We start from the raw sequence: 26,551 nt of genomic DNA, 5'->3' as shown, positions 1-26,551 counted from the left end.
CCTTTACCATTAATAAGAGCTATGAGTGGCCTCAGAGAGCCCTGAAAGTCACCTATACTGTCCCTGAGTCAGCAGCAGGGGGTCCCGGGGGCGGCCATGAACCCCAGCACAGCCGCCGAGGGATTCCCCACTGTACAGTGTGAGTAACGGCAGACCGTGCAGGTTCCGGGGCGCCGCTCTGGGCAGAAAGTGTTGAGTGGGTAACCCTGGAACGTGCCTTCACTTATAAGGCTGAGCCCCTGAACTGTACTGGAGTGATACAATGTAGCAGCTCCCAGGGTGCAGCGCGGTAACGCGGCAGTCCCAGGCTCTTCTATATAGGGAGGCGGTGTGTGAAGTGCGGTAGGGCCAATGCGGAGAGACGAGTGTGAATACACACTATACGGTGTATATGCGTTTCATTTTACGTCAACAGTTCCATTGAAAATTTTGTCAGTAGGTTCGAGAACGATCAAACTATGTAGAAGGGACACAATAACCTTACACACAGATATATAGAAATGCCGCTACGATTTTATTTGTCTACGCACCTCAAAATCCATAACTTTTGTTATTATCAGTGGAGCCCTATAAGGACTTGTTTAATGTGGGAGCAGTTGTACTTTTTAATGGTGAAATTTTGGGCTGTGTGTAGTTTACCTTCTACTGTCTGGGGGTGGGAAAACTAGTTTTGCCCTTTTTTTTTGCAATGAAAACACTTGAAGACACAAAAAAATATTGTTTTGCGCCGCTATATTCGGAGCGCTATAACGTTTAGCTTTTTCTGTCAGTAGAGCTGTGTTAGGACTTTTTCAGCAGAAAAGCTGCAGTTTACATTGGTGTCATTTCATCGGAGGTGATGTAACAAAAAATCTGCAATATCTGTAGTGCGTTAGTTTCGTAGGAAAGTTACAGATGCGCGGATACCAAATATGTATGTTTTTATGGGGTATTGTATCACATTAAGGAGCGACAGTACAGGGACTTATAAGACCACTAGCCTCTGCCCGCTCTTCGTCTGCTTGTTGTCGGCGTAGATGATTTGCCTATATTCAGCAAATTGCTGCTATCCATGGTTCGCCTGCTTCTGCATTTTGGCAGTTCTCAAACTGTTCTGCTGCTGAACTTGTTCCTTGCGTCATGCCTGTGACACTGGGACGCCATATAATGAGTGTGTTGTTGACGTTGATGATTGACTTCTGGCTACCTTCATAGCTCTTGTTTTAGAATTTTGCGACAAATTTTATTTTTTTTCCCCGGCATGTTTAAAATTGGCAAACTGCCAATTTGGATTAAAGGGGCTGCCTGGAGCAGATCAAGTATTATGCAGATGCTTGTACAGAATGGACTCCGTGCTATCTGTGTTTACATAGTGAGATAACAGACCTGGCTTTATCAAAAACCTGCAATTAGCTGAGATAAGCTGCTGGCAAGAGTAGAATAATATAGTATATGAACATAAAGTCATAACAGTTGTGAAGCCATATCATTTACCTGGATAAAAGTATCATAAGTGTTAATCGAGGTTACAAACTTGTGCCAAATTTCATCCAAATCCGTTCAGCTGTTTTTCCGTGATCGAGTAACAAACTTTCCAAACTTTCATATTTATAATATTAGTAGGATAGGATGCATGCCCTACTAAGAAATCTGGGTAAAGGAAATGTAAAAAAGGTTCACATCCACACCCGATCTGTGTCTGGGGATTATGTTGCCCATTCTGTTTTAAAAATGCAGAAAGAAAAGTCCTGCAAGCAGCGCTTTTCTCTCCAGATTCTCTACCCATTATAGACTATGGGGTCCCCTGGTTTTCGAAGAGGACCACGTTTTTAAGCGGATTAGGTTTTCATTTGGGAAGTCCCCAAGTAGACCCTACTATCACAGGTGTGAACCTAGAGTAAGACCTCATTGGTGAAAAAGAGGTATTTGCTTCTAGTACCACCTTTTGGAGGTTAGCTCCATATAGATTAATGCATGGTTTTCCAAAGAAACCTAAAAGTATAGTCGGGTAATAATATCAAAGCTAGAAAAACTCATAAAATTAAAGTCCCATCCACAGACCGCTGTTTCATGGTAGTTGCCTCTCATCAGGGTACTGGCTGGCTGTAAGAGAAGTCTCAATGTGTATCAGAAGGGGTAATGTATCTGATTAAGGAGAAGACAGTACAAGGACTTGGTCAGGCTCACCTGAATGTAACACCTTTTTCCCCTATTCATTTCTATGGGAGCCGGCATGCGAGCGCTCCCCATAGAAATGAATGGACAGACACTTCCCATTCATTTCTATGGGAGCCGGCATGCGAGCGCTCCCCATAGAAATGAATGGAAAAAAGCAGTCCATTCATTTCTATGGGGAGCGCTCGCATGCCGGCTCCCATAGAAATGAATGGGAAGTGTCCGGCAGCCCTGCTGTCACGCCGGCGTGAAACAGAACCCTGAAACAGAACGTGAAACTTACCGAGCGGTGCAGGGCGGGCGGGCGGGCATTCAGGCCTCCTCTTCCTCCGATGTCCTGACCACTTCCTCCGGCACTCGCGAACTGATAATGGCCTGGGCGCATGCGCAATATCATAATGCTTCTACTATGGCTACTGTGCATGCGCCCAGGCCATTATCAGTTAGCGAGCGCCGGAGGAGGAGGACGGAACATCGGAGGAAGAGGAGGCCTGAATGCCCGCCCACCCTGCACCGCTCGGTAAGTTTCACATTCTGTTTCAGGGTTTTATTTTAAAACGGGGGGGTAGTTTAATATAACTTTTACGGTTGGGCTCTATCAGCATGATTTTGCTGATAGAGCCCCTCCTCGCCTGCCGAGCGCTTCCAATAGAAGCGGCTGGCACGCGGGGGGTTAAGTGGCCGCTGGCAAAGTCTGCCTGCCGCCGCTTTCAATAACATATAATGCGCACCGGACTGCGCCTTATAGTCCGGTGCGCCTTATATATGAATCGAGATGGACTATAAGGCGCTCATGGGCAATGCGCCTTATAGTCCAGTGCGCCTTATAGTCCGTAAAATACGGTACTATGAAATAAATGAATATCTTGGCAAAGGAGGAATGAATTTTGATTTGGGAAAAGGCGTTACATTCAGGTGAGCCTGACCTCTATTCAGAGAGATTATAATGTATGGTAAATGGGTGGTTGCCCCAGCCTGAGGCTGCAAGAGGGACTAGTGGCAAGTAACTGCCCGTTTTGCCTCCATTATAATTCATTCGTGTAATAATAATAATACATTTTATTTATATAGCGCCAACGTATTCTGCAGCACTTTACAAAAAATAATCAACTGTATAAGCATCGGTGATTGAGCACACTACTGGGAGTCTACTGGAGGCGAGTATTTGTCATGCAAAACTTGTAAAAATTGTCTTGCAAAGTTTGCCTGGAGATTTAATTTGGACTAAACACTTCCAAACCTGAACTGTAATTATTATACTTTGGGGAGGTGGAGTCAAAAATGGCTGAATGGATTTGGCGATGAAATTTGGCACATAGATATTTATTTTTCCGTATTTTTCGGACTATAAGACGCACCTAGGTTTTAGAGGAGGAAAATAGGGAAAAAAAATTTTGAAGCAAAAACTGGTAAAATATTTAATATATGGGAGTTGTAGTTTTGCAACAGCTGCAAGGCCACATTGACAGGTGACCCTGCAGCTGTATGGGGATACATAGAGCGTTTTTTTTGCGGGGCCAGCTGTAATTTTTAGTTATACCATTTTGGGGGATATCTATTGCTTAGATCACCTTGTATTGAAAAAAAAACAGGAGGTGATTTAGAACTTTTATTTATGTCATATTTTTAAAGCTTTTTTTTTTTTTTTACTATTTTATTCCCCCCCCAGGGGCTTGAACCTGCGGTCACTTGATCGCAAGTCCCATAGACGGCAATACAACTGTATTGCCGTCTATGGGACATTCTGTCTATTAGTATTACGGCTGGTCATAGAGACCAGCCGCAATACTAATACAGCAGTGACAGGCCTGGGAGCTTCATTAGGCTCCCGGCTGTCACCCGAACAGGTTGGCTCCTGCGATATCGCCGCGCAGGAGCCGGCCTGCAACTTTACAGGTACGGGGCCGGTGGGGACCGGCCCCGGGGGAGAAGGGCCCGCTGATACTGACCCGGCATCCGCTGTACTAGAGAGGCGGATGCCGGGGCCTGAGACATCGCTACGATCCTCTGCCCTGGATGAAGCCAGCGGCGGGGGCACGGAGGAGCCCCTGCCGCTGCTGGCTTCATGCAGGGCAGAGGATCGTAGCGATGTCTCAGGCCCCGGCACCTGTAATGGCGTCTATCACTTGCCGGCTTCCGCCTCTCTATTACAGCGGATGCCAGGCGCCACCTTCAGACTATAAGACGCACCCTTCTTTTCCCCCAAAATTTTGGGGAAAAAAAGTGCGTCTTATAGTCCGAAAAATACGGTAGTTTGTAACCTCGATTAACACATAGGCTACCTTTTATCCTGGTAAATGACATGGCTTCACAACTGTTATGAATTTATGTTCATATACTATATTAAACTGCTCTTGCCAGCAGCAGTATCTCAGCTAATTGTAGTTTGCTGATAAAGCCTGGTCTGTTATCTCTCTATGTAAGCACACAGATAACACTGAGTCCATTGTGTAAAAGCATCACATTGAAAGCAATAGGTTAAAAAGCCTCCCATTGAGTTCAATGGGTAGCGCACGTAAGACCGAACCCATTGAACTCAGTAGGATTCTGTTTTACATTATGCATTCTGACAAGTGTTTATGTGTCAGAATGAGCGGAGTGTTTACTCCGTGTGAAAGCAGCCTTAGACAGTCAAGCAAAGATTTTTCATTGGTTCCTGTCTTTACTGTCAAATCATATCTAGTTAGTAGATGTTTTCATTGCCTTTCTCTTGTGTCTAGTTTCAGGAGGGGCCGCAGTGCTGGTAGAGCTTACAGCTGACATACACATCTGTGGCCTTTGCAAGACCCAGTTCAATAATTTGGATGCTTTTGTGGGACACAAGCAGACTGGCTGCCACCTTACTGGCGCCACCACGGGAGGAGGGAGCACCGTCCAGTTTGTATCAGCGGAAACGGTTGCTCCATCTCAGACGGCAGCACGGACAATAACCTCAGAGACGCAGACTATTACTGGTAAGCCTTCATGTATACCTACAGACTCGTCCAAGAAGACAAATGGCTCATTTCTACAATATCAAATCTTTCCATTACAACTGCAGGTAAAAGTTCTGAAACGTTTCAACATCTGCTTGTGAATGGAAACTTTCTCATTGAAGCTCCCTGACCTAGTCCTGCTCACTGAGCTGTAGGTGTCATAACTTTCTACTAGTGTACTGAATGCTGTGTAGAGTGGAGTCTAGTCTTCAGACTGATACATTTTATGTGTACCTCACAGAGGATTGACTACACCAGTGTTTCTGCCCAGGAAAATGTGTACCCATAGGGGGTACATGCCATAAGAACAAGGCATACTCCAGGAGTTTAAAAAAAAATGGAATGCCCTAGTAAGCACTGATATGCGAGCCATCACAACATGCTTAGCATGTCAGCTATTAAAGAACGCCTTCCCTGTACCTCCTGCATTAAGTGTCTCCTACCACGCCTGCTGCTGTTTCCTGCCACCAGTAGCAATGACGCTGTGCTGCTCTGACTCCTGGGCCAGTAGTTTCTGTCATCAGGTGAAAGGTTAGTAACAGGAACGCTGGACAAGTGAGAGACACCATGGGGATAGGCAGATAAGTCTGGGACAGGTAGCTGTTGACCTGTAGCTGATAAAGTCAACTGGGAATCATAGGGATACTTTTGTGGCAAGGAGTGATTGGGTACAGGAATAGACGGACAGTCTAGGGGACCACCACATTGGAATCTGGAGTTTTACTGATAGTTATACTAATGCGTATAAATGATGTTGTTCTTATTTTTCAGTTTCCGCTCCTGAATTTGTATTTGAACATGGATACCAAACATTTTTGCCAAGTGAAGGGTCTGGACCTCAGAGTATATCCATATCCTCAAAATGTCGCTCCAGAAAGTTGTCTGCTTCCTTATCGCAGAAGAAGCAAAGTTGCCACTACCCAGGTTACGTAGGCTGATATTAAGAACACTGTGTTCATATATTATTACCTGAATGGGAAATCAGCAGCAGTCATTTATCTCTATGATGGAAGGTTTCCTTTGCTAAGACCCCCTCCATATATGCCTGGGGAGAGGTATATGCAAAGTATACAGCATATAACCTTCCAGGGGTCATATCATATCAAAACGTGGATGGATTTTAAAGGGCAAAACACCAAATTAACTGAGAATCAAATGATGTATGTTATTTAAAATTTTCTACTTGGTGACAGGTCCTTTTTTAAGGGTTACCCAGCGCTCTTTGAAATCAGTCTGCACAGAAAAGGTGCTTTTTCTCTACCCTTTTGTTACATTTGTTCATATTACAAGGCCATATAGAAAGCAGATAGTATAATATAAGTAACTAAGCCAGAGAACTGCCTATAGGAAAAACAGTAAAGTATAACATTTTTTTTTCCACTTTAATCTCTGACTCTAGGCTGTCCGTTCAAGACTGCTTATGGAATGAAAGACATGGAGCGCCATTTGAGGACCCATACAGGTATTTGTGGAAGATGGGGTCAAGCAAACCTTCATTTTATCTATTTCCTGTAAAAACTGTTGTCACATATTGTGGTTGTCTTTAAAATTGTTTGCTACTGCTTTGTGATACAACCACAATAGGGGTTAAAGGTGTTGTCCGGAGAGTTTTATTAATTAAAGCGTAACTAAACTTTCGGACAGCGTTTGATTTTCTGGTAGTATTTGTCATCAATAAATTTTGTAATATATTTTATTAACACATTTTGTCTCTTTTTTGTAAAATCCTGCCTCTCTTTATTCTTCCCCTGTGTTCTGTGTAGTTACATAGTAGATGAGGTTGGTTGAAAACACAGGTCTATCAAGTGTAGCCTATAACCCTACAATTGTTGATCCAGAGGAAGGCAATAACTGCCAAATACCCATGTCAGGTGAATAAAATTCCTTCCTGAGTCTGGCAATCAGTATAAAGCCCTGGATCAACTTGTTCTTACCAAAATCTAAAACCCATAACCTGTATTGCTTTTCTGTTTGAGAAAGACATCCAGGCCCTCTTTGAATTTGCACAATTAATCCAGCATTACCACTTCGTGGGGCAGTGAATTCAATAGCCTTTCTGTTTTTACAGTAAAGAATCCCCATCTATGTTGTTGGTGAAATTTTCTCTCCTCCAGACGTAGAGGATGTCACGCTCACTGATCTAGGAGTATTTTATTATTCTTTATTCTCCCCTTAATATCCACCTGTAACAACTCCACTTATTTATTTTCCTCCCAGATGTCATCACGCAGGACTGGCTTAACCAGGATCTCTGAGGAGATGTCCTCAAGATGTATATTACATACCTTTAGAAAGATGACAGTGCTGGCGCATTCCTATTTTGCGATCCTGTGCTGGCGATATCCGTGCTGTTAGTTTTGCCACCAGTATCTCTCCACTGCCATAAAGATGGGCCTCACATAGATTGTAAGTTATTGCGAGCAGGGCCCTCAGTCCCATTGTGTAAAGTGACTATTTCTCTGTAATGTATCTTTTTGTCTGTATTTGAACCCTACAAATTGTACAGTGCTGCGGAATATGTTGGCACTATATAAATAAAATGTATTATTATTATTATCACAGCATAGCCTCATCACAGGACTGTAAGGAATGCCCACATTCCCCTGGCAGTATTCTTCCATAGCCTTGCACTGTTAGTGGGGAGGCATTCCTCACTGCCCAGCAATGATACAAGGCTGCAAGGCCCACCTTTCTGACAGTGGCGAAAGATAGGTGGTGAAACTAACGGCAGCTTTATCGCCCGCACTGGGGCACATACTGGGAAAACTGAAAGGTCCTCTTTAATGTAGGATTTTACATATGAGCAAACGCCCTGCCTTCCTATTGGTACGCTCCTTTCTAAGCATACTGCACCCCTGTATATTTACAGCCTAGTCATAGCTAAAGTCCAGCCATGTCTCATTTATTTCCTCTATGACATATATTTTTCTTCTAACATTATCACCTCTAGTTCATCCAGTTAGTTAGACTTCTGACTCTTCTAAAACAACCCCCCCACTCCACTCCCATTTACATTATTTATTTAGCACTAGTTCCATATCTCCAATTTCTAGTTTAAACTCTCCCCCATCTAGCCATGTTCTCCCACAGCACAGAATGTATTGATAGCTGTTCCTGACTCTGTCTGAATGTTACTATGTATGGAGTACAGGGTGTGAAAAATGTAGAGAAAATTATGGTAGTGGAGGTTCACTTCAGTTATAGCTCGGACATTATAAAATGTAGAAACTTGCTTTTGGTGTCATATGAAAAAGAGAGTCACTTCTTTCTTCAGACATTAAAGATGCAGTGGCTATCTATAGTATTTCCAGAAATATTACTGGTTGTGTGATTTTCGATTTTGACTCCCTACATTCTAAACCTCATAACTTTTTTTTAATTTTCTGTTCCTAAAGCCATATGAGAGCTTAATATTTGCAGGACAAATTGTACTTAATGGTGCCTTGTAATATTCTGAACAATGTACTGGGAAACTGGAAAAAAAAATCAGAGTGGGGTGTAATTGGAGGAAAACTCCATTTATGTGACTTTCCTAAGGTCTTTACAGGTTCACTGTGCAGCCAAAGTGACATGTCCCCTGTATTATGCATAAGGCATTTTTTGTGTTGCCAGATGTACTTTTTGGTTATACGAATTTGGGAAATGTCTATTGCTTTGATTGCTTTTTAATCAAATTTTTATGCTAGGTGAAACAGCGAACAAAGAGTGGTTCTCCTCTTTTTGATTTTTTTTATCTCGCTGTGGTGTGAAAAATATCTTTATCAATTTGAATACTATGCATTTTTGGACACACGGATAGGTAACGTGTATGTGTTTCAGTTTATTTTTCACTTATATATGTGTACTAGGGAAAGGGGAGTGATTAGAATTTTTTTATTCATTTTATTTATTTTTTATTGTAATTATTAGAGCCCCTAGGGGTCTTGAACCCCAGGATGTGTGATCACTAATACAATGCATTCCAATGCATTGTAAAATTGTGGAATAGAGCAGCTTTGTAATATAAATGTATGCCAAACAAGCCTGGGAGCCTTCAATAGGCTGGTAAGCTGTCATGGCAACAGATTTCTGGCTCTAGATCTTGTACTGGGGGCTGATGATCCTCCCCAAAATGGTGGTACCTATGCACCATCAGGACAATGATACTTAAATCAGCTCTAACCAAGGTGACAGGGATATAATGTCTGCGATCATTGAGGGCACTGATTGTGGATATTGCCACCAGGTCTCCACTGTAAAATTCAGCAGAGACCCAGCAGCTATGGTGATCACTTTGCTTGTATTGTACGGCAGATACCGGGAAAGGGTTCCAAATTTTTTTACGGGATAAATGTTCCTTTTATACAGCACACCTACTGCTGTGACAATTACTAATATGCTTCTTGTACCCACATCCTGCTGTTCCTCCGTAGCCGGAAGTGGTGGCAGGACCTTCTTTAACATGATTTTCGGGTTTCTGCTTACATTTTGTCCCCCCTTAGAGCTCTGCTATTCTGACTGTAATGGAAACATTGACGTCTGCTGGGAGAAAGGTGACCAAACCCACTAGAGGCTTTCACTCTGCTGTCTGCCCACCCCCTTTGCACTAACATCACTGTTCTCTGCTCTTGCACATTCACAGTGAAGTAGACAGTGAAATTGGGTGTCATCAGACATCAGCAAAAAAAATGAATGGAATAGGTATGTGGGGTATATTTAGTACTAATACTTGCAGCATCATTGTTAAAATGTAATTTTTGTCTTGGGAACCCTTTTTAAAGCATGCCTCCAATTTTCAAATAATATTTCTTAAATTAATAATATCTTATTACAGAAATGTGTTTCCCTCTTATCAGGCTACCAGTTACTTTTTAAATAGAAGTCTATGGAGAGAGGAGGGGGGAGAGGAGTGAATCACACAGCTCAGTTTAAATTTCTGCAATAATTCAAACAACTTCCTTATTCCTCATCACACCTCTCCTCTCCATAGACTTCTGTGTGTGAGATACATACAGGAAGATAAGTTGGAGAGCAGCCTAATAAATGGAGAAGGAAACATGTTCCTTTTCCTAACACCTTCCCAATGTCACTAATCAGGAGAAGGAATCCCCGCCTCCTACAGGGACAGGAAACAGCATGGAATCTGTAAAGATATAGCCCCTCCTCCATTAGTTTTCCAGTTACCTGTCCCTAGTGGAAAGCATGGAATCCTTTCTAGGACACACCTTCCATATCGCCCAGCCTTTACCTTGGGATCCTGGTCTTCTGTTGGGGGTTCTGGAGTGCTGTGGTAGAGTGCGTTATACTGGGAGTTGGTCTGGCCTCCCCTTCTCATACTTTGGCTTAAAGGGGTATTCCCATGATCATAACTATTTTTACATTTTTTAGATAATTAAAAGTTAAACATATTTGCAAATAGAAGTAATTAAAAATTCTGCAGAGTTTTAAAGATTTTCTCTAATTACCTTGTGGTCACAGTCTTGTGGTCTTGATCGGTTGCCAGTGGATTTGACCATGAATGCAGAACCTTTCTAAGGTCAGAAAATCCGTTATGATTTCCTTATTATGGCCGGGATATCTTCTGATACTTGTAGTGTCCCTGCCTGATAACCCGGCTACAATAAGAAAATCATAGCTGGGTTCCTGACAAGTTCCAGACCATAAAAGTTTCTGCATTTGTGGTCTTATCCATGGCAACCGATCAAGACAAAACACTGTCATCACTAAGATACAGAAAAGGTTTAAAACTCTGCAGAATTTTTAACTACTTATATTTGCAAAAATGTTTAACTTTTAATTATCTACAAATATAAATATGATTATGTTCATGGGAATACCCCTTTAAGTCTCCATTGTAGCATGGCCCCAGGTCATGCACCCCCTTTCAGGTGCAGAAACCCGCCATTAGATTTTTGGCTGCAGACAGGGAAGCCTGGGGCATGTTTCCCTTCAACTTCCGATGTGCGTACAGTTGTGCCATCAACAGTGAAGAACTTCCTTTGTTGGTGAAAGACTAGAAGGAACCTACAAAGAGCTGTTTTTGGAGACCCTCTCCTCAGATTCAGCTCGCCACCAATGCCAGCAGCTGGGGATGGGTAGACCCCACAACTTGCTCTTTTATCTAGGATATCTGGAATTCTCTGCAGGGAGAACAGTCCTCAAATGTCAGAGCACTAATGGCCATAAAGGAGACACTTCTAGCTCTGGAACCTCAGCTGAGAGGGGACTGTATCAAAGTTCTATAGGACAATGTATCCACAGTCACTTACCTGAACAAACAGCAAAGCTGTGGAGAATTTCAGATCAGATTCTGACTTAGGCAGAAAATAACTCCTTTTCTTTGGTGGTGGTATACCTGAAAGGTGAAAGCTGGGTCCAAGTATGGGGAATACCAAAAACAGACCTCTTTCCCTCAAGAGTGAATCAACAGATCCCAGCAATTTATTCTCTGCCTCAACTGGATGATCCATTGAAGGTGGACACTTTCTCTTAACCATGGAGTCAAGGTCTAATGCAGGGGTCTCAAACTCAACTCAGCATGTGGGCCGCAGAGCAAGATCCCAGCCAGTCGGCGGGCCGCACCGCGGCAAATTTAGCTCCACCCACTTTTATGTTGACTCCGCCCATTCATTTTCCATGTGGCCCCCACACTGTATAATCCTCCTACAGTCACCCGTAAACTATATGTCCCCCCTCCATCTTTCCCCCAGTTACATATACACCCATCATCTGCCCCCAGATTCATGTCCCCTCCATCTCTGCCCCCAGATTCATGTCCTCCCCATCTCTGCCCCCAGATTCATGTCCCCTCCATGTCTGCCCCCAGATTCATGTCCTCCCCATCTCTGCCCCCAGATTCATGTCCCCCCCATCTCTGCCCCCAGATTCATGTCCCCCATCTTGCTGACACACAGCCTGAACCTCCTATCATGCTCACACACAGCCTGCTTCCCCTCCTATCATACTCACACACTGCTTGCATCCACGTCCCACCCCTTGCTGCCTCCTCCCTCCATCTTACCTTCCAGTCTCCACTCACTGCAGCCTTCCCTTCCTGTGTAACTCGGCACTGTACTGAATAGCTCCGCCCACACCAGAGTCCGATCACATGGTCCCGACGTCATCACAGGTCCTTTACCCCACTAGGATTTACCCTGCTGCAAAGGCAGCGCGGCTTCTCAGCGGCTAAAGCCATCGGAAATATGTATTTTCCGATGGCTTTAGGCGACCCCTGTGTTTTGGTCGTTCGACCCCCGCCAGGGTCGCGACCCACAGGTTGAGAACCGCTGACGTAGGACCTAAACTGTATTATGCGTCGTAGGATGCTTCTGCGGGCCGCACAAAACTGTTTGCCGGGCCGCGAGTTTGAGACCCCTGGTCTAATGTATGCTTTTCCTCCTTTTCTGTAGTTCCTAGAGTATTGGCAAAGCTTTAGAAAGAAAACGCATGGATAATTCTGTATGGCTTCAATAGTCCCAAAAAAAGCATGATTTCTTCTCTTCTTCATCTTGCAGCTATTAGTACTTGACTCCACTGCTTTTTGGGATCTTCTTCTTCAGGGCCCGCTTATCCATCCAAGAACTCCTTAGCTCCACCTCACGGCCTGGAGATTGACTGCAGTTAAAAAATAAGGGGTTATTGGACGTTGTGATTTTCACTATTCCTAATAATAGGAAATCTATAACTTCAAAAACTTACTTGCATGTTTGGAACACCTTTCTCTCCTTTGTAAGAAATTCTTTGGCCTCTTCTTCAGGACCACATATTTCTTTAATCCTGAAGCTTCTTCAAAACAGCCTTGACAAGGGGATTTAAGTTAGCACCCTAAAAATACAGGTGTCAGCATTAAGTGCTTTTATGGATCAGAAGCTAGCGACTACCGTAATTCCTTTATGAAAAGATTCTTAAAAAGAGCCAGAAGTCTCATTCTGCCTTCTAGTCATCAACGCCTATAGAACCTTAACCTGGTCTTTTTGCTTTGTCTTGTGCCCGCTTCGAGCCTACCACAGATAGGCCACTTAAACTGTTATCTTTTAACCCCTTATGGACACAGCCTAAAAGCATCTTAAAGGGGTTGTCCGGGATAAATAAAAATTCTTCCTATGAGCTAAACCCCCTCCTCCCGCCTAACTTCTAAATCACTTGTATTAAAAAAAAATTATAATTACCTATATCCCTGTGACTGCCCCAGGCACACGTTCTGATAATCTGGTGATGTTCCGTTACAACGCTTCCGAAACAGAATGTTACCAGTCCTCCCCCCTTCCCCTTCAATACTTGCGTGTCTTCCTCTGTCCAGAACGGGTCCTCCTCTCCTCTCCTCTTCTCTTCCAGCGCCTGCACAGTCTGGAGGATGAGTTCAAGACATGTGCCGTAGAGATGGCAATCCATCTCTACTGCGCATGTCTCACAGCTACTTTCGGTCTGTGCGCAGCTTCTCCAGGCTGCACACAGTGAAGAGGATATGAGGAGCTGGCTCCAACATTGGAAGCTAAGTAAGTATGATGCTATGGGACTGGGGGAAGGGGGGGGGGGCTCTCAGTGGGCAAGATAGTCTAGCTTTGTGTAGCTAGGGTGGGATATCTTAGTGTAGTTTAGGTAGGGAGGGAGGTGTAACACAGTGAGAGAGGAGGGGGGGCAGTGACAGGGAGGTGGTGTGACAGGTACACAGGAAGTTACATAGTAAGAAGCTACACACGTACCAAAAGCAGAACATACCACAGACTCCTAGAAATCACTCAAAACATTGCTAAAAGTATATAGGTGCACTTTTAACCCATTAATAACCCTAAAAAAGATCTTTAAAAATATTTTTTTTTTTTTTGCCCGTAAAACCCCTTTAGGCCGGGGCCCCATGGGTCAGAAACACTGCGGGAAAAATCACGGCGTTTTACAGTAACTGCAAAGTGGATGGGATTCTTGCGAAACCCATGTTGGTAAAACCCCACCCAGTAAAAACCACAGCGCGGACACGCTGCGAGTTCCAAAACTGGCGCAGCGTGAAAAAGACTTTGAAAGGCTCGGGTTACATAGCGTAAACACTAAAACAATAGCGTTTTACAGTACCTGCAAAGTGCCTGGAATTTAGGCTAATCCCATTCACACATTGCAGTAAAATATCCGCAGTGGACATGCGATGATTTCAAAAACTGTTGTGTTTTTGTAAGTCCTAGCATGTCAATGATAGTATTTCCATATAGGTATGATTGAAGCAGAAAGTCTGCAGAGGAAAGTTCGCTACATGGGGCCTTAGCCAAAAAGTCAGTTTCTGTGAAGCCTTTAGTCTCAAATTGAATGCCTGACCTGCCCACAAAGTCAGGAAGCTGAGGCTGATAATTTTCAGGAGGTGAAGCCCACACATTCAGCAATTACAGAAGTGCGAAGCAATTGTTCTTGGGTGCCTCCTTTGGGGTTGCTCATCACTGGATGATGATGAAGAGGAGATATAAGAAAAATAGAGGAATTGGGTATCTGCTTCTTCTTTAGTGTCAGGGGCCACTAATGCATACGCTTCTTCTGCTGAATACATTTTTTGGCATGTTTGGAAGCTTTGGTACGTTTTGTATTGGTGTTGTGCTTTTATACATGTATAGAAACTTTATTTATTAAACCTTTAGGATGCATGTTATACTGACATGAGTAAAAAAATGTAGGATTAGAAAAAAAAAAGCGAAAAGTACAATAAACTTACCTACGGTATATAGAAAATACTGTCCTAAATCCATCTAAAATGTTTCAATAGATAGAGACTTCCATCCATATTTATAGCAATTCTAACTAAAGCTAACTAGAATTTAGATTGCAAAAAAACCTATGGCAAAAAATTGAGGAGATGCCAGTCAGTAATGTATGTTCAACGCCTCAGGACATGCATAAGGAGACTGCATGTGTGTGTACTGCAGAAAAAAAAAAAAGCTAAAAAAAAACCCTTGTCCTAAAATCTATTTACAGGTTTTCCATAGATATCTATCTATATTTATAGCAGTTCTAAATACTTTTACTAGAAATGAGATTATTAGGAAAAAAAAACCTGAACCCCCCCCAAAAAAAATTGAGCAGACTTATGATCGGTAACATATTTCACTGAACGTGGCAGCTGGTGGCATAGGCATGTAACAAAAAAGGAGGACGAAACAAAAACCACAAAAAGAATTCAAAAAAATAAATATACTTCCAAAAAAGTTAGTCCTGATTGGGGGCTTATTCCCTAATAAGCAGCCAGCAGAGGGGGGTAGACAGTACCAAAATAGAATAAGGAGTTCACAGAAAATGGAAAGAAAGAGGAGGATGGAGACAGCAAGGGATAAAGTCAGATGCTGGGAGATACTGTTGAAGATGCCAGGAGGCCCAACTGAGGATCCTGTGTTAAAAAGCACACAGGAGCAGCACAGGCACTATCCTGCCTGCAACCCCAGGGGGAATGAAGTGTGCAGGGTAGTGACCATTGGTTTGAACTGCCTGCAATGGCTGCAATTGGTTACTCTGTACAGACTGACCAATTCCAGCAATCAGTTGTGGCACCACTACACACCTCCCGAACCTCATTGTGCCAATCACTGCCAGATGCCAACTTAAATACAGGTATAGATCATTGGATCAGATTTGACTGGCTAGTAGCAGCGATTTCCATTACAGGAAGGAAGGGCACAGGTCCCCCAAGTCATGGTGTCTGGATTGTCTTCTGTCTTAGACAACAGTAATCCTTTGCTCCTTAAAAACTGCACCGTACTATTTTGGGGCAGTACCTCTGGTATTAACTGGGGAACTGATAGAGGAGGAACTATATATTTCCAGATTCCATACTGTTTCCAGTCAATGTGGGAGGTGGGGAATTCTTCTCATTAGTGCCAACTACTAGTAAGAGTAATCTTCATGTTGTAGGGGGCAATACACGCTACTGTTGGATGTCTATTTTGATGGACGCCTATCATAACAGACATTAACGGACACTAACTGATGTGTCTGTTTTTTTTAACTGATTCTTTTAGCATCAGATTGCGCCATTTTTATACTGTTTGTTTTTTTTTGTTTCTGCTTTCTGAGCATGTGCAGAAAAAAAAGACAGTAATAACGGACAGCCATCCGTTACTGTCCGTTAGCCATAGACGTGAATGTTATAAAATAGCAGACCATCATAAGTCCATTATTTTAAACGGACACAAAAGTCTTGCACCCCACATATAATGTCCATTAAAAAAAAAAAAAAAAAAAAAGGGACCTGATGGATTTGTTGTAAACAGACACTAACGGCCAACAGATAAAGTTGCATTGAAATCAATGCAATTTATAACGGATTTATGACGGTTCTGTTAGTGTCTGTTGTTAACATTTTGCAACGGATGCTAGCAGCGGACACTATTAGCGGTAGTGTGGGTGCCCCCTAATAAGATACAGTATATTAAAATTTCTTAAAACAACATGCAATATTAATTCATGAAAAGTTTTACTATAATTTACTATAAATTACTTTAATGTAGAATTTTTAGAACTTTTAATATTGTTACTATGTTTAGTACTATTAATGGCAGCTCCTAGCATATCTTATAGGCTTGTAGGTCTGTATTGCAATAAGTAAATGACATAGGTATCTCATGGAAATACACTGTTGTCTTCTTAAGTACCATATTCCCATCATCAACTGCAAGTTCTATCTTTCTGCTATCTGCTTATGATACCTGCAGACACAATACTCCAGCTCTCTATTATACACGTAATGCAGATTGATATATAGTCTCTCACATACGTGTGCTATCAGAAGCTCTCCTTGTGTGTGCAGGAATAGCAGCAGGAAATTCTAGTTCCCCACAATCTCTAAATGAGTCTAGTTTATGCTAGACAGCATGTTGTGTCACTTATTCCACTGACCAATTTACAGATTATGATAAAAGATTAGATGTCCTTGCTATTGCCTTCTTTCACAAAGACTGCTTACAGACAAAGCAAGAAAGTTATGTTATTGGGGAAATGCTCTAAGATTAATCTGCATTTATTCAAGAGTTCTTTTTAATCATCCTCAGGAGACAAACCTCACAAGTGTGAGACATGTGGGAAGTGTTTCAGTCGGAAGGATAAGTTAAAAACGCACATGCGCTCCCACACCGGAGAGAAGCCTTATAAATGTAAGGAGTGTGACTACAGTGCGGCAGACAGTAGCAGCCTCTGCAAACATCAGCGCATTCACACGGATGAGCGCCCCTTCAAGTGTCAGATCTGCCCATATGCCAGCCGCAACTCCAGCCAGCTGACTGTGCATCTGCGTTCACACACCGGTAAGAGGCTCTGGGTAAACTATCAAACACCATTACCAGACATCACTATTTTAAAATGTTTTTTTTTCCCACAAATAAAACTATATTTATATGGGTAGAGATTTGAAAGTTAAACATTTTTGCAAATATATGTAATTAAAAAATTTGCAGCCTTTAAAGATTTTCTCTAAGCATCTTAGGCTTTCTAGCGGTATATAAAACCACATGTGCAGAATAAATTGTAAAGAAATAAGTAGTAGTAGTAATGGATAATTGTACACATCCCCCGCCTGAAAGTGAAATGTAAGGGTAAGTTCAGACTGTGTTTTTTTACAGGCAAATTTTTGAAGCGGAATCCACCTCAAAAAACACTTCCCAACGCTCCCATTCATTTCTACTTGACTCTCAAACATTTTTTTCCCCTCCCACTCATTTCAATGAGCTTTGTGAGGAGGAATCTTTCTGTAGATCAGGGGTGCTCACATTTTTTCAGCATGCGAGCTACTTATAAAATGACCTAGTCAAAAGATCTACTACCCACTTCTTGTGGGCGGGGCCTTGAGCGAGGCCTGGGACGCAGCATTGTCAGATTGACATCGGATCCTGGAGAGGTAAGTAACATTGTTTATTATGTTCTCTCACCTCCCCTGGGGCTCCGATTATTATACTCGGGGGGGGGGGGGGGGGGGTCTGAAAGACTCCGAATATAATAATAACGGTAGTGGGATCGCGGGCCTATTCACTACCGCCCGCCACGGCCTATAGTACAAGGGGAAGCAGGGGCGGCAGTGAACAGGTCTGGGAGGTTGGTAAATAGGCCGCTACCTATTTATACTCCAGCAGGTAGCGGCCTATTATAAAACAAACAAACATACTTACCGACTTCGATGCTGCTCCCGCTGCCGCGTCCTTTTCTCCTGGCAGGCGTCTGCATATCTGCGTAGGCGACGTGATGATGCCGCCTACGCTGAAACGTAGACGTCTGAACCAGCGCAAAGAGAGCGGCAGCTTTCCTGAGCTGGTTCAAACAAAAAAAGTAAAATTAAAAATTTTAAAAATAAAATATGTCAGGTGATCGACCCATTCTTCCTTTGCGATCGACCAGTAGATCGCGATCAATGTTTTGGGCACCCCTGCTGTAGATGTTTTCTTTTTTTCTCTAGTTGAAAAATGTTCTACTTACTCACTTTGAAATGAATGAGATAGTTGTGAGGCATTTTTTTAGGTGAATTTCAGCATAAAATCCACAACATAAAATCTGTGTGAACATACTCTAAAATGTGCTGCAGCCAAAATGGGACCATTACTGTGTTACTCCGAAAATAAGAGCTAGCCCAAAAATAAGCCCTAGCATGATTTTTCAGTTTTGGAGTATGCTTGAAATATAAGAACTACTCCGAAAATAAGCCCTAGCTTCAATTCATTAAAAAAAAAAAAAAAAAGTGTCCAGACAACTATACATGTAAAAAAAGTAAATACCGTATATACTCGAGTATAAGCCGACCCAAATATAAGCCGACCCCCCTAATTTTATCACAAAAAACAGGGAAATCTTATTGACTCGAGTATAAGCCGAGGAGGGAAAATGCATGACGTTCTGTTTGTGCTCATGTTAATCCTAGCCGGCTTCAGGCCTATATGGTAATATCTCAGCTGTCACGCGGTCTGGGATATTACCATATAGGCCCAAAGCCTGTGGTAGTAGTAATAGCCTGTTACTGCTATCACAGGCTTTGGGCCTGTATGGCAACAGGCTGCTACTGCTACCATAATGCTTTGGGCCTGTATGATAATGCCCCAGACTTTTTTTTGCGCGTTTTTTTTACACGTGTAAAAAATGTCATTGAAGTCAATGGGAGTTTGATTTTTACACGTGTATTCTTTACACGTGCATTATGCAAAAATGAGCATGCGTTTACTCCATGTGCACGGGCCCTTACAGGTATCTACTTTCAGAAAATATATAGGTATGGGGAATTAGTAAGTGTTTTTTTTTTTTTTTTTTTTTTTTTTTTTTTTTAAATGCTGTAATTTTAGGTTTTATTTGTACATCTCAAAACTGTGAAAATTGTCCTGGCCACCAGAGGTGTAATAATGTCTGACTACCCCTGGCAGTGGAAGCGTTAAACAATATGTCAACCTATTCCCATTTAACTCTGTGCATATTCCACATGTGCAGGATGCTGTTTGTGTCTTGCGGAGTTATTACTCTTATTGCTTTGTAACTATTCACATATGACACTCATAAAAAAATGATCTTCTTATCATACACTATCAACATACATCTTTATTTACAGTCCTATGAAAAAGTTTGGGCACCCCTATTAATCTTAATCATTTTTTGTTCTAAATATTTTGGTGTTTGCAACAGCCATTTCAGTTTGATATATCTAATAACTGATGGACACAGTAATATTTCAGGATTGAAATGAGGTTTATTGTACTAACAGAAAATGTGCAATATGCATTAAACCAAAATTTGACCGGTGCAAAAGTATGGGCACCCTTATCATTTTATTGATTTGAATTCCCCTAACTACTTTTTACTGACTTACTGAAGCACAAAATTGGTTTTGTTACCTCAGTGAGCTTTGAACTTCATAGCCAGATGTATCCAATCATAAGAAAAGGTATTTAAGGTGGCCAATTGCAAGTTGATCTCCTATTTGAATCTCCTCTGAAGAGTGGCATCATGGGCTACTCAAAACAACTCTCAAATGATCTGAAAACAAAGATTGTTCAATATAGTTGTTCAGGGGAAGGATACAAAAAGTTGTCTCAGAGATTTAACCTGTCAGTTTCCACTGTGAGGAACATAGTAAGGAAATGGAAGACCACAGGGACAGTTCTTGTTAAGCCCAGAAGTGGCAGGCCAAGAAAAATATCAGAAAGGCAGAGAAGAAGAATGGTGAGAACAGTCAAGGACAATCCACAGACCACCTCCAAAGAGCTGCAGCATCATCTTGCTGCAGATGGTGTCACTGTGCATCGGTCAACTATACAGCGCACTTTGCACAAATAGAAGCTGTATGGGAGAGTGATGAGAAAGAAGCCGTTTCTGCACGTACGCCACAAATAGAGTTGCCTGAGGTATGAAAAAGCACATTTGGACAAGGCAGCTTCATTTTGGAAACAAAAATTGAGTTGTTTGGTTATAAAAAAAAAGGCGTTATGCATGGCGTCCAAAAAGAAACAGCATTCCAAGAAAAACACATGCTACCCACTGTAAAATTTGGTGGAGGTTCCATCATGCTTTGGGGCTGTGTGGCCAATGCCGGCATCGGGAATCTTGTTAAAGTTGAGAGTCTCATGGATTCCACTCAGTATCAGCAGATTCTTGAGAATAATGTTCAAGAATCAGTGACGAAGTTGAAGTTACGCCGGGGATGGATATTTCAGCAAGACAATGATCCAAAACACCGCTCCAAATCCTCAGGCATTCATGCAGAGGAACAATTACAATGTTCTGGAATGGCCATCCCAGTCCCCAGACCTGAATATCATTGAACATCTGTGGGATGATTGGAAGCGGGCTGTCCATGCTCGGCGACCATCTAACTTAACTGAACTTGAATTGTTTGTCCAAAATACCTTTATCCAGGATCCAGGAACTGATTAAAAGCTACAGGAAGCGACTAGAGGATGTTATCTTTGCAAAAGGAGGATCTACTAAATATTAATGTCACTTTTCTGTTGAGGTGCCCATACTTTTGCACCGGTCAAATTTTGGTTTAATGCATATTGCACATTTTCTGTTAGTACAATAAACCTCATTTCAATCCTGAAATATTACTGTGTCCATCAGTTATTAGATATATCAAACTGAAATGGCTGTTATAAGCACCAAAATATTTAGAACTAAAAATGATTAAGATTAATAGGGGTGCCCAAACTTTTTCATAGGACTGTATAGTTTAGAAGATGCGGCTACTGTGTACACGAATCCAAGTGGAGTCAACGGCGGTTATCTGTTGAGATTCTAAAATAGCCGACAACATTCTTGTTAATGTCACGTATTCCACCTGCACTAAACTAAAACTCATATACTTGTCCCTAGAACTTTAGAGTTGTATTTTACAAATTCATTAATATAAAAGCATCATTCAGGGAAGAGTTAAACTGTTTAGAGAAATTGCATTTGCAATTGTAGAAACTGTTACTCCAAATTTTGTTGTTTTTAGGGGGAAGTAAACCACTTAAATAGTACGTATGTACACTTATATCTAGCCCCCCAATCTGAGGATAATAATCTAAATGCATATTGATGTGCATTTGATCTGCATACTAAAGCTTTTAGTGCGATTAAGTGTGAAATTCAGCTGAACATCCCCCGACTGCAGAACATTGTTTACAGAACTGAGATATTCCTTATTATTAGATGAATAAATTTCAGGAAAAAAAGTTAAAATATAAAGGAAAACAGCAAATTGGTTTCATGCTGATATTGTAATTAAATGCACTCTGAATGTATATAGAGGGGTGCGCGGGCTGAAAGCAGCCATCAGTTACACAGCAGCGGAGCCTGCGGCGAGGTTAAGAGTTTACCAAATATAGCAGAAATCTGCTTTACTATAAGATTTCTCAACTTCTTAACATACCAATGGATGTAAGATGGATACCCCATCTTCCTGAGAACATTCAACAAGGTCACTGCGGTCACAGTCTTTGGTCATGAGTGTTGTGGAGAGCTTATAGATAATGTTCCTCATTCTAGCGCCCTCCAAAAAAAGACTGAAGCTCTCTGGCAGTCTCAGAGTGTCCATGTTTTATACACGTTATTACTTACAATAAAAACTTCTGTTTCCCTGCGCCGAGATGCCAAACTCAGCTGACCTGTAGGGAGAAACAGCCAATGCATGCAGGTTGTGCAAATTAAAATGGCCCTTTTTAAATGGTTGTCCCACCAATAAATATCGTATTCATTGTATAGATTATAAACAATAATATGGTTTGGCATTTTCATGCTGTTAGAAAAAAACATTCCGTAAAGAGTAGTGACATTTACTTCCATAGTATGGTGTCCAAAGTGTATAGCATTGTACACGTCTCAGCCAGGATTCTGCATAATGGTGTCTCTTTACTGGATAGGTCAGCTTTGCAAAATATCTTTAACTGCATTGTAAACACATGTCTAGTAGTACACTAAGTAGGCTATGCAGAATTAGCATGAACGTCCTTCTGTAGAGCAGTAAGGGAAGTACAGTCTTGTGGGAGTCTTTTTTTCTGTCTTTTTTTCATCCCATGAGTGTATTTGGTAGGAGAATTAGCTATTCAGTGATTAACCCGTTTACCTTAAAGCTTACTGAACCTTTCAACAAACATGAGGAGTAATACTCTCTCTCTGAGCTGATGGGTGGAGACTAGCTGCCTCACACCGCACACAGAAAGAAGAGACATGTCTGTTCTATAACTGTCTCTCTTTCACAACCCCAGTACCATGCAGGACATATAGAGAGAAGTACTCAATTATACTAATGTGCTTTGGTTGTGAAAGCTCCTATTTAGCTCAAGCACGTGACAAAGCCTGAGGTAAGCCCTTTGCTCCTGCTCATTCTTTCCATAGATTCCTTTAGACTTGTGTAATCTGATTTATGTGACCTGCAGTCCATCTTTAGACAGCTGTGGATTTTTACAGTGAAAGTATTTTTTAGCAGTGGGAGGGGAAGAAGAGAAAAAGCCTGAGCAAAAAGAAACATTTTCCTCTGATATATTACGATGTTTCTTATAACCACCTGTGGTATACATTTATGCAAAGTTAACTAGGGGGGTCAACTTCAGCTTCTATAAGATATCCAAGGGCTTTTATGTTTTTGAGGGAGCACAGTGAGGTGAGTCAGGCTGGGTTCACATCTGCGTTCAGATTTCCATTCGGGGGAGGAAGTCTGCTTGGGGACCCCCTGAACGGAAACCTAATCTGCTTAAAAAAGTGGTTAACAGCGGACCCCATAGAGTATAATGGGTCCGTGTGGTTTTCACCTGATAACGGCAAAAAATGCAGATAGGGGAACGGAATCCCCGAACATAGTACAAGTGCTGGTGTGAACCCAGTGTTACACAGATTACTGATTACCAAGCCTTAGTAACAAGCCTATAATAATTACACTGAAGACCACATGATAGAGCACTCTGGGCTTAGTCAAATAGTCAGGAAAGCAAGGCTACTAAGCATCACCTGTGTGTCCATAAGATATAAAACACAAAGATCACACACTTAGTGTAGTGCCTAAATAGGATTGGGGAGCATGTAATGCATAAAAAATGATGTGAAATCCATATAACACCATGCATGCAGTAACTAAGCTATCCCCTCCTATTAGCTCTATTTGATTATGTTTACACGCCAGAAAATGTAGAGGAATTCCTTATCATTTTCCACCGCCGGCATTTTCGCCACAGTCTAGGCCAGGTGTTTTCTGGCAGTTCCTTTGTTTTAAAACCAGTAGAAGCCATTAGGGACCCAATACATGTCAGAATGGAAGCCGTGGAGAATTGATGATGTGAGTATTGCTTTTTTTTTTTTTTTTATTTAATTAACCAATTCTGAGCTATTTGCCACCAATATTCTCCTGAGAGGTAAGGTTAAGTTTACATCTCCATTGGAAGCTTCATTCAGAGACTCTATTATAGCGTGCATCCAAAATCACTGGATGAAAAAGTCCTACAAGTCCAACTTTTTTGTCCTTCTGTTTCAGTTTTAAAGAACGAACACCCGATAGACTCCTTCATACTTAATGGGGTACGTTGGGCTCCCTATGTGTCTATGTTGTAATGATCCGCCTAGACGTTGCTCTGGTCCTCCGACAGATGAGAACAATGGGAAGGCCAATCCTTGTGTGAGCCTAGCGTCAGTCTATACAACTCGAATGAAGGGGGATTCAGGGCTCCATTGAGTGCTTGCAGCCCAATTAATGTTTATGAAGCCACATTGGCTCCTTTACTCTTCTGTGTCACCATTACCTAAGGATAACCAATCAATGTATAATCAAACAAAATACTTTATTGGTTGCGAATTTTACACATTTTCAACCGTCTTTCTCTCTTTCAGGAGATGCGCCTTTCCATTGTATCCTGTGTAACTCCAAGTTTAAGATCAATTCTGACTTGAAGAGACACATGCGAGTCCACACAGGGGAGAAGCCATACCGTTGCGAGTTCTGTGATTTCTATTGTGCGATGAAGGGGAATTTGAAGTCACATATACGGATGAAGCATAATGCTGAGAGCACATATAAGTGTAACCAGTGTGAGTTTCAGTGCGGCAGCAAAGCCAATCTGCGGCAGCATTTACGCTCCCACTTACCCGAGCAACCAGTTAAATGCCTTGAGTGTAGCTATTCCTGTGCCAATAGAGCAGCCCTGAAAGTTCATGAGCGGATCCACTCAAATGACCGGCCATTTAAATGCCATTTCTGCAAATTTGACACAAAGCAGCGCAGCAATCTGACTACCCACATCAAAAAGGTTCATGGAGACCAAGTCAAAGAGAAGACTGATCCACAGAAGACAGAAGGCAATTTTCAAAGACAGTCCATGGCACGGAAAAATAACAAAGTGGAAGCCAAAAAAACTTTCAAGTGTGACCTTTGTGAGGCTTCGTTTGTTAGGGAGGACTCTTTACGCAGTCACAAGAAGCAGCACAATGAGTACATTATACATAAGAACCAAACATTGTCAGTGCTACAACTTTCAATCAATACACCCAGAGAAAATGATGATCAGACACAAGAGAGCCTTTCCAAGGCCAATCCAGAAACTACATTCATTACAGGGAAAATGAAAGTTGGGCAAAAGCTTCAAGACAAAGATGAGACAGAGGCTTCTTTGGTGAATTCATCAAATCCAGACAGCAAGGTGGCTAACCAGCTCCACATGTTGAGCCATGTCAATTTAATGGCCTCTCCTCAAACAAGGGCCTCTCAAAGCAATGAAGTACAAATGGTTATACCTGTTTCACCAGCACAGGCAGATAGTGACACTATAAATGAGGGACTAATAGGTAATGATGTGGACCAGAGCCAGGGATCCCCTACCCACCCAACCTTCATCAATGCTGCTGGCATGACTTGTTCAGACCTGGAGGGCCTTAATGTCTTAATTCAAGAGGAGTCAGATGATGTGACTGTGGTTAGGGTGGGAGATGATGACTCTGGTGCACCCACTTCTCCGTCCTCTCCAGATTACTCTTCTCCACCCGGTGATTCCCCCAAAGAAAAGTTCATCATTATCCAGGAAGATGAAAGTCATGAACTTCTGTGCCCTGCAGATGCCATACCTGATTAACTGGGCATATCTTTAACAATAGAGACTGACTCTTCTTAAATAAATAAAGAAAAATCTATGCACTAGCACTTAACATTGTACATACAAAGTTATCAGCATGCTACTCACACTCTTCTCAGTTGTGCTGGTTACAGAAGAATGCATTTTTAAGACCGCCAAATATCCGTTTAATGACATCATAGAGGCATATAATTCAGTTCAGTTTATAACTGGTAAACCATGCCTTTTTTTTTTTCTTATCGGTATGTTTTTGTAGAATGGGAGGAAATCCACGCAAACACGGGGAGAACATACAAACTCCTTGCCGATGTTGTTCCTGGATGGATTCGAACCCAGGACTCTAACCACAGAGCCACCGTGTTGCCCCCATGTCTTCATTTCTTTACCCTTTAGGCAGTCCTGTTATTGGGCAAATTATTAGGAAAAAATTTCCTATAAATTGTCTTATTGTCCTGTTTACAAGTTCTGCTGATCAGACAGCCATCGAGAAAATTCTTGTATGCTGCCCAAAGCATACCAGATTATCAACAGCACATCCCCCTGTGTAGCAAGATAGGGGAGGAGTATAACATAGTAGATCCAAAGAGTGCCGATCAGTATCAATGCGTAATTTCAAGAAAAAATCCAAAAGTAATCCAGCAACCAGTTTTGCATTAGATTAAAACATTATGTTTTATTAGTCCATTTAAAAAAAGGGAGTAATTCCTTTGCTTTGACAGAAAACCAGTGACAATAATTGTGAAAAAAGACACAGCACTTACATGAAAAAACGTGTTCGGATTACATAGGACAATAGACACACGATGCTTAACCGCCTACGCGTTTCAGGGTCCAAGCCCCTTCCCCATGAGGAAGGGGCTTGGACCCTGAAACGCGTAGGCGGTTAAGCATCGTGTGTCTATTGTCCTATGTAAT

At 42.0% G+C, this 26,551-nt stretch overlaps 1 protein-coding gene across 1 annotated transcript; it reads left to right on the top strand.

Annotated features, from left to right (window-relative positions):
- Window positions 1-25,690, top strand: ZFP64 (ZFP64 zinc finger protein). Its single transcript, XM_075278609.1, has 6 exons — window positions 1-139; window positions 4,875-5,108; window positions 5,901-6,053; window positions 6,529-6,591; window positions 17,126-17,377; window positions 24,402-25,690. The coding sequence occupies exons 1-6, from the start codon at window positions 97-99 to the stop codon at window positions 25,634-25,636; spliced, it is 1,980 nt and encodes a 659-aa protein (XP_075134710.1). The 5' UTR covers window positions 1-96; the 3' UTR covers window positions 25,637-25,690.
- The last annotated feature ends 861 nt before the right edge of the window (window positions 25,691-26,551 follow it).

The sequence above is a fragment of the Leptodactylus fuscus genome, chromosome 6 (genome assembly GCF_031893055.1).
Source record: "Leptodactylus fuscus isolate aLepFus1 chromosome 6, aLepFus1.hap2, whole genome shotgun sequence".
Lineage (NCBI taxonomy): Eukaryota > Metazoa > Chordata > Amphibia > Anura > Leptodactylidae > Leptodactylus > Leptodactylus fuscus.
This window is presented reverse-complemented; position numbering and strand designations above follow the sequence as displayed.

Excerpts from the sequence above, each read along its gene's own strand:
- ZFP64 (XM_075278609.1), top strand. The coding sequence starts at position 97 with ATGAACCCCAGCACAGCCGCCGAGGGATTCCCCACTGTACAGT. Across the intron at positions 5,109-5,900 it reads AGAGACGCAGACTATTACTG|TTTCCGCTCCTGAATTTGTA; the intron begins GTAAGCCTTCAT and ends CTTATTTTTCAG. Across the intron at positions 6,054-6,528 it reads GCAAAGTTGCCACTACCCAG|GCTGTCCGTTCAAGACTGCT; the intron begins GTTACGTAGGCT and ends CTCTGACTCTAG.